This window comes from Equus caballus, chromosome 5 (assembly GCF_041296265.1).
Source record: "Equus caballus isolate H_3958 breed thoroughbred chromosome 5, TB-T2T, whole genome shotgun sequence".
Classification (NCBI taxonomy): Eukaryota; Metazoa; Chordata; class Mammalia; order Perissodactyla; family Equidae; genus Equus; species Equus caballus.
The window spans coordinates 41,932,572-41,949,368 of NC_091688.1; the positions used below are offsets into that span (position 1 = coordinate 41,932,572).

Sequence of the window (16,797 nt, forward strand, 5' to 3'; positions counted from 1 at the left end):
GAATATTGGGAGTGGTGAGTTGAGTATAATTTCTAGGGCACCTAATATTGTTAATCATCTTTCAGATACACTACGGTCTATGTGTGTCATTAAAAGTAGGGGCCAGCCCAGTGGTGTAGTGGTTAAATTTGCACACTCCGCTTCAGTGGCCCCGGGGTTTGCTGGTTCAGATCCCAGGCACAGACCTACGCACTGCTCATCAAGCCATGCTGTACAGGCATCCCAGGTATAAAATAGAGGAAGATGGGCACAGATGTTAGCTCAGGGCCAATCTTCCTCAGCAAAAAGAGGAGGATTGGCAGTGGATGTTAGCTCAGGCCTCAAAAAAAAATAATCAGTAGCTCTGATAAGGTAAAGTGAGCAGTGTAACAGGTGCTGAGTGGGAGGCATTCAAGGAAAGGAAAGTCGTGTGGGCTGGGAGAGGTGGGCGTCAGAAGTTTCCTGAAGAAGGTAGCGTTTAAGGAGACCTTAAGGGGAGGGTCAGAGTTGTAACAGGTGGCAGTAGAGGGAGATGCAGGCACGTTGGGTTGGAATGTGGAGGCATGGAAAGATGAGAGGTGCTTGTGGTAGCCCAGGTGAGAGGTAATGAAGGGCTGGAACTGGAAGAAGACTCATTTAAGAGAAAATACAGAGGTGGTAGACAAGATAGGACTTGGCAACTACCTGATTAAATGTGGGAGCCGAAGAAGGAATGCGGGTAGGCAGCAAAGATGACTCAGGTTCCTAGCCTTAATAACTAAGAGGAGAATGATGCCATTAGCACTAATAAGAAGAGCAGGAGACTGGGTTGAGGGGAAAGATTAATTCAGTCCAGATTATGTGGTGGTTGAGGCAATGGCAGGATGTCTATGTGGCCAGGTTGTCTAGGCATTTGGAAATTCAAGCCTTATGCTTCAGCACAAGGTGGTGGCTGGAGATAATAGAATTTAATCACTGTTTCTTCACAGGCCTAGTTTGGTTTGGGGCGGTGGATGAACTCAACCTGGGGAAGGAAGAAGAGATCTTTAGACAAAACCCTGGGGACCGATGATAGGTAAGGGGTGGAAGAAAGGGACAGGGGCAGACAGAAGGAAAAACAGAGGTGAGAGGAGACCTTTGATGCTGAGTCATCAAACCCTGGGAGGAGAATTTTTAAAGAAGAGAGCTCAGTCCACAGTGAGCCAGTGTGTGTGTGTTGAACCATGTTGACCGCCGAACAGCAGTGAAACCTAACTAAGTTCAAGAGGAGAATTTATTTGGCCCCATTAGTGAGTCACTGTCCTTCTCCAGCCCCACTGGGACGGTTTGGAACAGGAAAAGGAGGCAGTGGGCCATGGATGGACTAACCATGAGATCCAGGCTGAATGAGGAGGTGTGTGAAGCTAGAATGGGGAAGGATTGGGAGCAGCTGACCCACAGCTGCAGTGGGGTCATGTGAGCCGCAGGTCCCACGAGGGTAAGGAGCGGGAGTTGTAGAAACACAGGGAAGTTGCCATCGGAAGGAGCAGGAGAGAGCAAACTGCAGCCCACAGGCCAAGTGCAGCCCTCCGCCTATTTCTGTGAATGAAGTTTCACATACTGTATGTGGCTGCTTTTGTGCTACAATTGAAGACCCATCTGGCCCTTTACAGAAAAAGTTTACTGACCCCTGGAAAAGAGTTACAAACCCCTGGAAAAGGGGTTTGAGGTTTGGTGGTGGCTCTGGCTAGAGTAACAGTGAGATCGAATGAGGAATTGGGGCAAGCCACTCGTGTGACTGGAAGGCGGAGGTGGCAGTCACTGGGAGAGAACAGTAAGAAATTCCGCAGCCAGGCTCCCATGAGCATGAGTGGCAAGAGTGCTGGATCCCCTCATTGTGACGGGCATGTGAGGAGGAGGGCTGAAGTTACTAACGGAGGGGGCACCGCTGCCTGCGGATCCCTGTAGCCTTCAGGAGAATTAGGGATGGAAGCACGAGAAAACACTGTTCCTAGGTGGCGGCCCCCCACCCTGGGTCCCATAAGTGTGTCCTGCCTCCACCCCACTCCGGTGAATGGTACCGGGGAGAGAGGAGGAGCACTGGTCTGTGTGGGTGAAGGAAGTGCTCCGTGTTCTGGTAAATGTGTGGCAATATGTGAGAGTATAGGATTGCCTGCGCTCTGCAGGGTGGGGTTCTGAAGGATGTGCGGTGGAAGCAGCTATCGGGAGGTAGCTAAGGGAGTGTGGAGGATGGGGCTCAGCTGTCCAGGAATAGACCCTGCCAGCTGCACACATGCAGTGAGCCTGGGTGGTTAGGGAAATGTCCCCTCCAAGCCTGGGCACCACACTGACCCGTACTTCTAAGGAAACCATCCAGCTCCCCTAAAACCAAATTCTGGGCCTCCTGGAATGGCAGCAGCAAGCAGATGAACCTGTGAGCTCCTCTGCCCTTCCCTAGCAGGGGGGCATCCTCTGTTACAGCTGGGGAGGACTGGGGTTCCAGTTCATCCAGCCCACTGACCGTTTGCTCTTTGTTCTAGTCATCCAAGTGACAGATTTGAGAGACAAGGGAGCTGTGCAGTGGTCTAATCCCTGGTCCCCTGGCATTTTTAGGTTATTGTTCTGGTTTTGTTTGTTTTTAAAACAAAATAACATTTATTTGTTTTTCTGATTTTAAAAGGGTTTTTTTTTTTTTGAGGAAGGCTGGCCCTAAGCTAACATCTGTGCCCATCTTCCTCTACTTTATGTGTGGGACGCCTTCCACAGCGTGGCTTGATAAGTAGTGCATAGGTGTGCACCCGGGATCCGAACCAGCGAACCGTGGGCCACCAAAGTGGAGTGTGCAAACCTAACCACTGCACCACCAGGCCAGCCCCTGGTGGGTAAATTTTTTAATGAGTGGAAAGATTCATTCTCAACTCCCTAAAATTTTGTCTAAGGGAAAAGAGTGAGGTTGCTGGAGAGGCTATGCTGAGGTGTCAGCCCCTGTGTGCTCCTGGGTGCTCTGTGCATTTTACCTCCTGCTCCCCTCTCTTCCCGTTGCTGAGTCCCCGGACAGTACTTACAAGGTGGGCAAGCCACCACAGCTGGGTCACAAGGCCACATCCCAGTGTCTTGTCAGCCCGTTAGGAATCAGGTGCAGCCCCCCAGGCAGGGAGAAGGACAGGCTCACTGCTGCAGTCCTAATTCACTTTCTTTTCCATCTTCTTGTTCTGCAGGGCTGTTCCCTCAACAGATACCAGCCCCATCCAGTTCAAGGCTATGAGCACAGCACGTTCAGACACCAGCAGCCAGGGCTGGGATCTTGTCCCAATAGTTTCCAGCTCCAGCAAATAGAGTTTCTCAAGGGGCGGCTCCCTGAAGCCCCCCTCACTGGAAAGCAGACACCGTCACTGCCGCTGTTCCTCCCTGAACTCTGGCCAAGGTTTCCAGGACCACCTGCCAGAGGCAGGCAACAGCAGTTCTGGGGTATCCCCAGGGGCGTGCCTCCCAGAAGTCAGGTACACCAGAGAGGGTTCCAGCATCCTTTCCCACGTGGCAGGATTCTGCCATGGAGAGGTGTTGATAGGCTTTCCTCACATTTCCAGGGACTGCATATCGGCCAGGATCAGGAACAAAGGATCTTAGAGGAGCTTGAGGAAGGGAACCTCACCACAGCGCGAGCTCTGGCTGTGAAGCTCGAAGTCCCAAAGAAGGAAATCAATCGTGCTTTATACTCTCTGGCAAAGAAGGGTAAGCTACATCAGGAAGCAGGAACACCCCCTTTGTGGAGACTTGCCGTCTCGGGTCAGCCTTGGAACCAGCACAGCCCAGTGAGAGCAGACATTTGTAGCCGGGGAGCTCCAAACTCAGACCCCAGCTGGGAAGCTGAAGACAGTATTCCCACGTCTGACTTGGAAGATCCTCCTGAGCCTTTTGACATGGCTGAGATCAAGGAGAAAATCTGTGACTACCTATTTAACGTGTCCAACTCCTCTGCCCTGAATTTGGCCAAAAATATTGGCCTCACCAAGGCCCGCGATGTTAACGCCGTGCTGATTGACTTAGAAATGCAGGGGGATGTCTACAGGCAAGGGACAACCCCTCCCATATGGTATCTGACTGACAAGAAGCGGGAGAGGATACAGATCAAGAGAAATACGAACAGTACTCCTGAAACCACTCAAGCTGCTATCCCTGAGACCAAAAGAAACGTAGAGCTCCCCACCTGTAACTTACCCACGGAGTCAGAGGCCGCAAACAATGCGGTAACCACAGAAAAAGTGGAGAATGGGCAGGAACCTGTCATAAAGTTAGAAAATAGGCAAGAGGTCACACCGGAACCAATAAAACTGAAACCACCTGTTCATGACAATGGCCCCTCAAAAACAGGGTATGTTGACTTTGAAAATGGCCAGTGGGCCACAGATGACATCCCAGATGACTTGAATAGTATCCACGCAGCACCAGGTGAGTTTCGAGCCATCATGGAGATGCCCTCCTTCTACAGTCATGGCTTGCCACGGTGTTCACCCTACAAGAAACTGACAGAGTGCCAGCTGAAGAACCCCATCAGCGGGCTGTTAGAATATGCTCAGTTCGCTAGTCAGACCTGTGAGTTCAACTTGATAGAGCAGAGTGGACCGCCCCATGAACCTCGGTAAGAGACCACCCAGGAATCGTACCTCGGGTTGGGGTCAGGCGCCCTTGCTCCTGACGCAGTCTCAGCTGACTCGTGAGCAGTGCCGTTTGGTGGCCCCTGTCTTTTTCCTCTTTCTTTCTGCCTTTTGGCTAAATCACCCTTGTGGCCCTTCCTCCAGATCTTGAGCAGGGAATGTAGACCTCGGACCAGCCAGAATCTTGGCTGAGCAAGGGGGAGGTTGACTCTGTTGGCTAAAATGAAGCTGCTTTGGACATGATTAGCTTTCATGCATCAGTGTCATGCCTGCCTCCTAAGGCCAGAGGTAATGAAGACTTGACTCTTTTCCCACCCCCTTCCATGTGCCATCCCCCTTTTCCCTAAGCCAGGTTCCCCAGAGAGGTACAGGAACAGGTGGGTTGGAGCAGGCTGCACACAGAGCGTAAGGGTGGGTTGTGCTGCTAAGCAGCAGTAGGTCCACACCCCGCTCCTGCCCGCCCCACCGCTCAGCTCCTGTAGGGAAAGGGTGGTGTAGAGTGTGCATGGCTGCCTGGCTGTTGAAGGTGGTGGTTCTAATTTTACACACCTCCTCTGCACAGATGGGTGGGCTAGCACTTGCTGCTGCTCCTAAGCTGTGAAATCAGAAATTACCTCACTCAGGCAGCTGGCCGGGCCCTGGACCATAGATCTTCTACAGGCCAGTGGACAGATTGAGGAAGACAGGTGGGCTGAGAAAGAGCTGCTGAAGGGCCTAGAGGAGAGCTGAATCCATTGAAGCTTGAGGGAGTGCCCTGGAGAAGACGGAGAGAATTCCACTAACCTTTCCGTTAGCTGCAGGCTGGGCCCTGAGGGTATTCCCAGCTGTGAGCCTTATTCCTTATCTTGACCGTCTTAACGACACTGAGATGGTGTTGCCGAAGAGCTGGTAGGAAAAGGGGGTGTTTCTGTCCAGAAGCTGGCAGGTCCAGGACTGGTTTGTTTCCGTTTGAAGTAGAGGCTGGATGGCCATCATTCTCTTTCTTTTCCCTCTGTCCCCCTTCCCAGAGTTGAGGAAGAACAGTGGGTTTTGTGCTTAACCTTTCTTTGTACTCCAGCCATAAGAAACATTGACGCCATGTTCAAATATTTCGGGAGACTCAGGGAATAGGAAATCTGACCTACTTTCCTAAATGAAATCCCACATTGAGCAAAGAGCTGAGCAAATTTGAAAGGTGGAACAAAGGAGGCCTAAGCTGAGTCCAGAGGCCTAGAACAAATGCTTTTTGGTTTTCCATGTAACAAGGGCAAATTCCTTTCATCTCAGGCTGCAGACAAATAGAGCTGTAGAGTGGCTCACAGCAGACCGGAAGAGTGGTATATCTCTAAGGGGAGGTTGGCAGCAAAAACAGCCCGCAGGAAGTGGTAGGAGTCTGATCCCTGTAGGTGTCTGGGGAGCGTGCGATGCCTCTTGGCTTTATGTAGGAAATGCCCTTGAGGTGGCCAGTCTGCCTCAGTTGCTTTAGGATGAAGGCTTTTTGGTTGCTAACAAGACTGTAAGGGTGACTTTAGCTCATCGTTTTTTGTGCAGACTTTACCTTAATTCACTGCTCAGAGATAGTGGGTTTTCCCCCCAGCCAGTTTCTTATCACCTATAGCCATGTTTGCTCTAATGAGCGATGGGGCGAGAGTCACTGGCTGCTTTGTTTCCAAAAAGTAGGGACAGGCTGAGCCTCCAAAAGGACAGGAGTCCCTTGGCCTACCCTCCACCTTCTCCACAAGTCAGAAGTCCCCTTAGTGTAGCAGGAAACTGTAGGGCGAAGATCTCTCTGGAGAGGGCAGAAGGGATGGCCTAGACTAGTGTTCACACGTCTAATCACTTTCCATCAAGATTTAAATTCCAAGTCGTCATCAGTGGCCGAGAGTTTCCCCCGGCTGAAGCTGGCAGCAAGAAAGTGGCCAAGCAGGATGCAGCTATGAAAGCCATGACAATTCTCCTTGAGGAAGCTAAAGCCAAGGACAGTGGAAGATCAGAAGAGTCGTACTACTATTCCACGGAGAGAGAATCAGAGAAGGTAGGTGTCCTGCCCTCTGGGAGGTGTCAGTTCACTTTCCATGTCTGTGAAGTATCAGGACTCTAACTGACTCTGTTGAAACAATATTGGCCTAAAGAAGTCACTCTGTATCTCAGGAGTCAGCTTCCTGCCCTTCCCTCTACCCCACCTTGCCAGCCCACCTTTCCTTCTCTCATACCCAGCTCCCCTTCTTGCCCCTCTCCCTACCTACCTGGAGTTCTAGAATTTCAGAGTTGAAAGAGACCTTAGGGATTATCAAATCCAGTCTCCTCTCTTGGCAGATAAGGAATGAGACCCAGGACGTGTAAATAACTGACCCTTTCCTGCAAGGCCTAGAGAATGCCTGCAGCCCTCTTTCTCTGGGAAGCCAGCCCCTAACGTGTAGTTCACCAAAAGAAGCTGTCCACGCTCCCTCTGCTACAATAGACTAGCCGATGTTTTGTTTTCCTTTTCTTTTTTTTTTGCGGGGGGCCTTCTGGTGAGAACCAAAAAACCTGCTAGACAAATTCTAGAAGAGCTGTAACACTAGCCAGTGTTTTCTTAGTCCGTTTGTTTGTGTTTTTTTGTCTCTCATTTTCTCCAGACTGCAGAGTCCCAGCCCACCACCCCTTCAGCAACATCCTTCTTTTCTGGAAAGAACCCCGTCACTACATTGCTTGAGTGTGTGCACAAGTTGGGGAGCTCCTGTGAATTCCGTCTCCTATCCAGAGAAGGCCCTGCCCATGACCCCAAGTACATCTCTTGTATCATGTATCTCTGCTGAGGTTTTCTCACAAAAGAGAGAGATACATTTTCCTCCTTGTCCCCTCAGAGATGGCAGATTATTCCACTGAGCAATCACTCCTATGTTCAATATGGAAAATGGGGGGCGTTGAGGGCATGGTTGCTGCTTGAGGAGCGGAGAATCTGGGTGTAGGGATTCAAAGAGCGAAGCAGGGACTGAGCTCTAGGGAGGTACACGGCTGGCAGTATCACCGGTAGGTGGTGGGACAAAAGGTACAAGACCTGGGCATCCCTGAGATGCTGTGCTCTGAGGCTCTGCAGACTTACATGTTCAAGAGGAGGGTTCCTGGAGGAGGTGAAACTAGGGTCAGCCAGGCAGAGAGAGACTGGGGGCAGGAGGAGGGTGAAAGGCACTGGCTCTTCAAGGCAGAAGTGACTGCGTGAGCCAAGGCACAGAGGTGATGTGCACAAGGAAATTACAAGTTATAAAGGATGACAACCTGACAAAGGCTAGGTCAGTCTCTTCAGTCGAAGCCATTTTAATCCTTCTCCTTTCATCTCTGTCAGGTTCCAGTACTGTGTTGCAATGGGAACCCATACTTTCCCCACTGCAAGTGCCCCCAGCAAGAAAGTGGCAAAGCAGATGGCTGCAGAGGAAGCCATGAAGGCCCTGCATGAGGAGGCAGCGAACTCGACACCTTCCGATAACCAGGTGGGGCCATTTTCCTACTCAAAAGATGCAGGTCATTTTTAGCAACTAAGTGCCCTAGGATTGCCCGTGAGTCCTGCAGAGCTTCCTTAAGTGTTTAAGGTTTCTCTTTGTTTGGCTAATTCTCTTCAGCCTGGAAGTACGAACACGGAATCACTTGATAACTTGGAATCTGTGATCCCCAACAAGGTCAGGAGGATTGGCGAGCTCGTCAGATACCTGAACACCAACCCCGTGGGCGGCCTGTTAGAGTATGCCCGCTCCCATGGCTTTGCTGCTGAGTTCAAGTTGGTTGACCAGTCAGGACCTCCTCACGAGCCCAAGTGAGTGTTCTAGTCCTGGCTACAGCCATGTGTCAGGGTGGGGACAGCCTGTAACCCAGGGAAAGAAAGGATGTACGTTAGCCATGAGTCACAGGAGAGGCACGTTGAGGGAAACGAGTCCAACCCTGTCTCCATGGCCTCCTAGAAGATATTAGATCAGCTGTCTTGAGAATACAGTCACTCTTCCAGTGAGCATGATCCTTCCTCATTTTTTTAACTGATTTTAATTTTTAAGGGACTATATATATGTACATAGAAAATCATTCAAGCTGATAGAAATGAGACTTTTCATTGCCTACTTTTTCAATCTCAGACTTCTAGTTTCCCTCCCCAGACCCATACACTATTACCATTTCTTGAGTCCTTCTAGAACTTTCCATGCATATATTAGCACATTTTCCTTTCTTTTTGTTTTTAAACAAAAATAAGTGTATATCATATCTTCTGTTCTACAGCTTGACTCCTTTACTTACCAATGTGTCTTAGAGACCACTACAAATCAGCACATATAGATCTATCAGACTCTCTTAACAACTACATAATATTTCATTGAATAGATGCTTACAATTTTAAAATTGTTTTATTAAACCCAAGATATAAAACAGACACCCGTGTACCTACCACCTAGTTTAAGAAAGAGAATGTTGCTATTACCATTAAAGCCCCCACCTTACGTAATTTATTTAACCAACTTCCAGTGACATTTAGGTTGGTTTTGGTCTCACCGTTAGAAACACTCCTGCACTAAATATCCTTGGACTGTATGTCTTTGCTTACAGGTGCGACCTAGTCTATAGTGTAAATTTTCAGGAGTGGAATTTCTGGGCCATGGGTCATGTACATTTTTTTTATAGGTAATAGACTATCCAAAATAAATATTATTTGAATATAAAAAGCTCATTCTCACTCATTCTTCCTTTGGCCCAGCTGTCACCTACACACACGCACACGCACGCGCGCGCGCACACACACACACACACACACACACGCTAGCTAATGCAATCAGTTTAGGAAAAGAAAGAAATAGAAAGAGAGGAAAGAGGAGATAACGGTATCGTTATTTACAGATGATATGATTATATACCTGGAATATTCATGAGAAAACTGAAGAAATATTAGAGACAAAGGAGAAATTAGGAGAGGAGGGGATTACAAAATAACGTATAAGAATCAAGTACTTTTCTGTATACAAGAATAAGCAAGTAGAAAACATAGTAGAAAATACCCTATTTGCAACAGCAACTAAAAAGATAAATGACCTAGGCACACTCCTAATAGGAAGTATGTAGGCGCTACATTTAGTAGGTGCTACTGAAGGACAGAAAGCAAGACTTGAGTAAATGGGAAAAACTACTGTTATTAGATAGAAAAATCTAATTTACTGATAGCAGCTGTCCCTGGATGAATCTCTACCTTTGATGTGATCCCAAGAAAAACACCAGTAGAATTTATTTATTTGTTTTAGAACTAGAAAACTTGATTCTGAAGTTCCTATGAAAAATAAACATGAAAGAATAGCTTGGAAAATTCTTAAATAGTAATGAGGCGTGTTGGCACTAGCAGACGTCAAAATTGTGTTGTATTGGCATGTGGATAGAAAGGCGGATCAGTGAAACAGAATGAAGCCACTGAAAGTAGACGTAGAGATATATAAATGGGAATTTTGTCCATTATAAAGATGAGGCTTCAGATCAATGGGGGAAACCATGGGTTATTCGGCAATGGTGTTGAAACTGCTAACTATCCATCTGAAAAAAAAAAACACAGCTGAATGTCTGTCTCCTTCCCTACACCTAAATTCCGTTGGATCCAGGATTTAAATGTAAAATAAATGAAATCATAAAATCACTAGATAAAAAGTGCAGATTTGTTTTAGAAATTTAAAGTGGCAAAAGCCTTTCCAATCAAGACACAAAACATAAAATTGTAAAGGAAAAAGACAGAAATATGACTGCAAGAAAAATTAATGTGTAGTAGCAGGATCACCTGAGAAAGAAATACTTGCAATACAGTACAGCCCAAGGCTAATTTCTTTCATATGTAAAGGGTTCTTTTCAAATATACCAGAAAAATAGACAAAGTATATGACCTGTACGTTCACAGAAAAAGAAACAATGAATTATTGATAAGTTAAAAGGTGCTCAGCCTCACTTTAAAATTTACACTTCTTCAGCGTACTTAAGCAACAGTGATTAACCGCGGTATAATTCACTAATTATAGCCATGGGTAGAGAGCAATGCCTTCAGCCTAGCAATGCCATCTCTAGGAATTCACACATACACACAGCGTGCACACACACACAGTGCATGACATAGTACACAGATTTTCATTGCAGCATTGTTTATAATAGCAGGAGACTTGAAATGGTCTAAACATCCATCATTTGCAGACTGGTTAAGTAAACTATGGTACATCCACACTTAGGAATACTATAGAGCCATAAAAAAGAGTAAGACACGTCTATATGAAATGATCTCTCGGGTATATTCCTAATGAAAAAGCAATAATCATATGACAGATACCTTAGGTGTAAAGTGAAGAAGGACATATAAGTAGTGTGCTTATGTATACCTAGAATATTTTCTTGAAGGATTAAAAAAAACTGGTAACTGCTTCTGGGGAAGGATGGACACTTATTTTTCATTATAGACTTAACTATTTGAATTTTTACTTCTGTGGCATCTAGCTTTTCCATTTTAAAAAGTCATTACAAAGAAAGGCTCATAAAATGGTATCTTACTATTTTAAATTTGTCTTAGTAGTAAGTAATATTATTCATCTATTCAGTTTTATGTGCTGTCTTTCCCTTTTCTGTGAACTTCCTGTTCTTGTCATTATCCATTTTCCTTTTGGCTTGTTACTCTTCATCAATATGTAAGAGCATTTAACATAATACAAAATATTAGCTCTTTGACCAGCGGGAGCCAATTTAGAACACTCACCCTATTGGGGGCCAGAAAAGGAGCTCTTATCGTCTTCTGGTGGCAGGGTGCAGTGGGGGCAGTGGGCGTCTGCCCGTGTTAGAGCCATCCAGGGGCAGGCTCCACAGCTGCCCTCCTCCTGGTTCAGTCTTCACTCTCAGGAAGCCCCCTTATCTTTAACTTCATCCTTCATGCAGTAGGTTCAGTCCATTTCCTCTTTCTCTTCCATAAAATCTTCTATAAAATCCTTTCTAGGGCTGCATGTCAGTCATTCATTCAGAATTTAAGAACTTACTATGCACTAGATTGAAGAAATGAAAAACTCCTGCCCCTGAATGTACCACATACACGTAATCACAGCACAGGGTTATAATGTGCCAGATGGAGGTCATGCGGTGGGGACATGTGCTTGTTGCAGCCAGTGTCTCCTGGGGAGTGGAGGAAGGTTGCCTGGAGGAGGGGAGATTTTAATTTACCAGCTACATTTATTTACCATCTAGTACAATAACACACGTTACTTCCTTCTTCATGAGAATTCTGCTGGGTTCTCTTTTTTTCCTTTCTCTCTACTCTTCTTGGCAACCTTAACTGATTTCGTGACTTTTAATACCTAAATGCTGGAGACCTCTAAATTTGTATCTCTAGCCCAGACCTTTTCAGAGCTCCCAGTTCCTCTGTCAAGCTGTTTACTTGTCATGTCTTCTTGGATAGACATCTCTAACAACACGTCCGAAGCAGAACTCTTGATTTTTGTCCCTTTTACCTCTTTTTCCCCTGGTCTTTCCCATCTTAGTGAATGATGCTACTGTCCATCCAGTTGCTCGAGCCAAAACCCTGGGGATCAACTTCTATATCCCCTTCACCTCCTTCAACCAAACCATCCTTAAGCTCTGTTTATTAAACCTGCAATTTCTATCCTAATCCTTTTCTTCTCTTTCCACCTCCACTGTCAGCTCTCTAGGCTAAGCCACTCTCTTCTCTCACCTAAACCATGGCAACAGTCTCCCTGCTTTATTCATTCATTCAACAAATATTTATGGAGTACATTCTGTTTGTTAGTACAAGAGCCAGATACTAATCAATAATCACATAAAGAAATGTAAGATCTCAGGGGCTGGCCCTGTGGTGCAGTGGTTAAGTCCAGCTCACTCCACTTTGGCGGCCCGGGTTCGTGGGTTTGGATGCCAGGCATGGACCTACACCACTCGTCAAGCCATGCTGTGGTGGTGACCCACATGCAAAATAGAGGAAGATTGGCACAGATGTTAGCTCAGGGCTAATCTTCCTGAAGCAAAAAGAAGAGGAATATTGGCAACAGATGTTAGCTTAGAGCAAATCTTCCTCACCAAAAAAAAAGAAAAAGTAGTATGTCATATTTGATACGTATTATCAAGGGTTCGAGGGGCTGGCCCGGTGGTTCAGCGCTTAAGTTTGCACGTTCCACTTCGGCGGCCTGGGGTTTGCCAGTTCAGCTCCCGGGTGCAGACATGGCGCTGCTTGGCAGGCCATGCTGTGGCAGGCATCCCACATATAAAGGAGAGGAAGATGGGCATGGATGTTAGCTCAGGGCTAATCTTCCTCAAAAAAAAGTGTTCGAGACACATGGTGCAGTGAGATTCTGTACACATGACTTGACTTAGTAGGAAGGTGGGGAGGGCTTCCCCAAGAAGTGATGCCTGAGCTGAGACCTGTCGATGGTTAGAAGAGAAAGAGGGAGGGTTCAGGCAAAGGAGATGGTGCACCGCAAGTCCTGTGGTGGGAGGAGGGCAGAGCCGCTGAAGGGGCTGCAGGAAGCCCATGTGGGTGGAGCAGAGAGCACAGGGGGGGCCTGATGCTGGATGAGATGGAGGGGTCCTGGGGGCCGGCCCACAGGCCTTGTCAGCCACGTTATGCCTCTTTACCACACAGGCAGTGGGAAGCCATTGAAGGGTTTTGAGAAGGAGTGCCACTTGCCCCACACCCCCGCTTTACCCTCTTCCCAGCATTTTTCCTACTGTATTTTTATACTAAATTCTCTTTCCTACTCTGAGAAAACTAGTTCAGACCTTTGCCTCTTTCTTAAAATTTCCACCAAAACCCTTCTTCCTCACTCTAAATTGATGACCTCACTTCACACTTACTTGAGAAAATAGCGATAATCATATGACACATACCTTATCTTCCCATCACCAAATCCCCCTCCATCTGTGCATCTGTCCTTTTCTGTGTACCAGCGTGCAAGGAGAGCCTTCCTCCTGTCCCTCTTCCCTGCTCCCCCCCCATCTACTCCTCCAGGCACCCCCCCGCCCTGTCAGCAGTGGCTCCCTCCTCTGGATCTTCCCATCAGCCTGTAAACATGCCCATGCCCATCTTTTAAAACCCTCCCTCAACCCCACATCTCCCTCCAGGTCCCACCTGTCTCTGCTCCCCTCACAGCCAAACCTCTCAAAAAAATGGTTTAGACTCATTGTCTTCACTTTCTTAACTCATTCCAGTTGGGCTTTTGTTCCCAGCATTCCACTAGAAGGCTAACCACTAGCCATGTGTGGTTATTGAGCACTTGAAATGTGGCTGGTGCGACTGAGGAACTGAGCTATTAATTGTATTGAATTTTAATTAAAGTTCATAGTCTCATGTGGCTAGTGGCTACCATATTGGACAAACTTTATCATATATACATGGAGATATATATGTGTGTGTGTTTGTGTGTGTCTGTGTATATATGTATATCTGTGTACATAACAGTTCATATTCTTTTCAAACACATAGAACAGTCATGAAATTCTCCTGGATCCCTCAGGCAAAGATCCTACACCGTTTGGCCCCCACCTTCTGTTCCGTGTCTTTTCATGTCACTGTCCCTCTCCTTCAGTGAACTTTAGCCCACTGGCCTGCATGAACTGGGCATTGGCAAAAAAGGAGTGAAGGCATTCCGCTGCTTAGAATGAGCAAGGAATAGTGAGATGTTTCGTGTGGTTGAACATAAAGATTGATTCCTTTTCCTGCCTGAGCTGATAAATCTTGCCACTGAAGCCCTTCTTATATGCAGTTGCATTATCCAGAGCTGGGTTCCCAGCCAGCAGGTTAGGATCTGGTTGAAAGCTAGGATTCTGGAAACCGTGTCTGGTAGATGCCCACGCCATTTTGCTCCATCACGTTCTTCCCTCTGTTTCTGGAGGTCCGCAGCCAGGAAGCTGGCAGCACTGCCTGCCCCGCCCCCCCCAGTGACCCTACTTGTAAGGCTTTCTTTGTAATAAAGACAGGCCTAGAGCCTTTGCGGGCAATAGTAGCTAGTCAGAATTTAATAACATGATTTTATCATATTCAGTTTTATGGCCACCTTCAATTTATGACAAGTGATATGGTTTTTCATTAACAGCAGTGATAGGAAGTTTCCTTTTTAAGTGTGTGTACGTTTAAAAAGAGTCAATTTAGAGAAAAATATTAATTAACAGTCCAAGTGATCTTTGGGTCTAGCGTAAACCACCCCGTGATTCACAAATGTCCGAAGTCTGGGAAGTGCTGCCTTAGAAACAGGGCTGTTGATTGGGGACAGCCCAGTGGTGCAGTGGTTAAGTTCACATGTTCCGCTTTGGCGGCCCGGGGTTCCCCAGTTCAGATCCCGGGTGTGGACACGGCACCGCTTGGCAAGCCATGCTGTGGCAGGCGTCCCACATATAAAGGAGAGGAAGATGGGCACAGATGTTGGCTCAGGGCCAGTCTTCCTCAGTAAAAAAAGAGGAGGACTGGCAGCAGATGTTAGCTCAGGGCTAATCTTCCTCCAAAAAAAAAAAATGGACCAGGGCTGCCGAGAGTGACGGGTCCGTATGTTGGCAACTGAAGCAACAGTAGCCCTTCCCAGGAACAGCCATCAAGGTCAGGTGCTTGTCTTTATTCCCTGCTTCTCATCCCAAAGGTTCGTTTACCAAGCAAAAGTTGGGGGTCGCTGGTTCCCAGCCGTCTGCGCACACAGCAAGAAGCAAGGCAAGCAGGAAGCAGCAGATGCGGCTCTCCGTGTCTTGATTGGGGAGAACGAGAAGGCAGAACGCATGGGTTTCACAGAGGTAACCCCAGTGACAGGGGCCAGTCTCAGAAGAACTATGCTCCTCCTCTCAAGGTCCCCCGAAGCACAGCCAAAGACAGTTAAGACGTCTACTTTTGGTGCTCTCTTTTTTTGGGGTCCTGCTAACTCCTCCCTGGGTGGAGTTGGCTCTTAACTTGCTGTGGTGTGAATTATTCCTGGGCTTTAATATTAGCCTCAATAGAACATAGACCTGGGACACCAGGTATGAGGGGGAAAGATGACTCACACGTGGAGTAGAACTTGACCTCCGTACCCACTCTGAAGTATGGTGGCCGCAGACTAGGCTCTGTGACCCTCACGTCGCCTCCTGTCCCCACAGCTTCCTCTCACTGGCAGCACCTTCCACGACCAGATAGCCATGCTGAGCCACCGGTGCTTCAATGCTCTCACCAACAGTTTCCAGCCCTCCTTGCTCGGCCGCAAGATCCTGGCTGCCATCATCATGAAGAAGGACTCTGAGGACCTGGGTGTCGTGGTCAGCCTGGGGACAGGTAAGAGAGGCTCTGCCACCTGCCCCTCATGGTCCCTGCAAGCACATCCTTTTCATTCTCTCCCAGAGTCCCGTGTGGGCAAGTTTAAGGCTGGGAGAAAAGACTCTACATTTTCTTTTTAATAGTTATTTTATTTATTTATTTATTTATTTTTGCTGGGAAAGATTTGCCCTGAGCTAACATCTGTTGTCAACCTTCCTCTCTTCTTTTGTTTTTCTTTTCTTCCCCAAAGCCCCAGTGCATAATTGTGTATTCTAGTTAAAAGTCCTATTTCTTCTATGTGAGCCGCCACCACGGCATGGCTACTAACTGATAAGTGGTGTGGTTCTGTATCCAGGAACCGAACCTGGGCCGCTGATGCGGAGCCTGCCAAACTTTAACCACCAGGCCATCAGGGCTGGCTCAAGACTCTTCTTGTATTTCATTTTCACTACAGTTAATTCAGAATGGGGAATGAATTCTCATTTCCTAGGGAAAAGGATATGGGAGTCAGGATCTGATAAATTGAGGCTATTTCTGCTTTCAATCCTGAAGAACAAACAGCTTCTACCCTAGCCATCATTTTCCTTTGGAAATTTCCCATTTGCTTTAAATGCCTTCGCAGGGAATCGCTGTGTGAAGGGAGATTCTCTAAGCCTAAAGGGCGAAACCGTCAATGACTGCCATGCAGAGATCATCTCCCGGAGAGGCTTCATCAGGTGAGCGAGATCTGTGGGGTGGCGCTCCCCTTGCTGCCCCTCCGCTGCCCACCTGTCATTGTGGCTCTGACACCCACCAGACAGGCAGGTCGTTGACTTGGCAGTGTCAGCCTTTGCTTCGCCCGTCCATTTGAGCCTGTCTCGTGGAATCGATCCCTTCTGTGACTCGGGCTGCATCCCGCTACTCAGCCTACTGTTAAGTGCTCTCCCTCTTTCTTCCAACTCTGCTTCATGCCCTTTTTTAAAAACACAAATGACCTCT

General features: G+C 47.4%; 1 protein-coding gene and 1 non-coding gene across 35 annotated transcripts in view; one reads left to right on the forward strand and one right to left on the reverse strand.

The window, feature by feature from the left end:
* ADAR (adenosine deaminase RNA specific) overlaps positions 1-16,797 on the forward strand; it is a 44,658-nt gene that overhangs the window by 20,745 nt on the left and 7,116 nt on the right. For 4 of the 34 annotated variants that reach the window (XM_070268089.1, XM_070268106.1, XM_070268107.1 and 1 more), the window contains exons 2-10: positions 3,156-3,437; positions 3,525-4,576; positions 6,423-6,606; positions 7,190-7,266; positions 7,897-8,041; positions 8,171-8,361; positions 15,179-15,404; positions 15,666-15,837; positions 16,442-16,535. In XM_070268089.1, coding sequence (XP_070124190.1) covers positions 3,156-3,437; positions 3,525-4,576; positions 6,423-6,606; positions 7,190-7,266; positions 7,897-8,041; positions 8,171-8,361; positions 15,179-15,404; positions 15,666-15,837; positions 16,442-16,535 — 2,423 coding nt within the window. Of the gene's footprint in view, positions 1-2,708; positions 2,816-3,155; positions 4,577-6,422; positions 6,607-7,189; positions 7,339-7,896; positions 8,042-8,170; positions 8,362-15,178; positions 15,405-15,665; positions 15,838-16,441; positions 16,536-16,797 lie in introns of those variants that run through there. The other 30 variants (XM_023641082.2, XM_070268102.1, XM_070268104.1 and 27 more) reach the window with 11 other exon arrangements.
* Positions 7,073-7,134, reverse strand: LOC111773689 (U7 small nuclear RNA). Its single transcript, XR_002808383.1, has one exon. It is a non-coding gene; the product is annotated as a U7 small nuclear RNA (small nuclear RNA).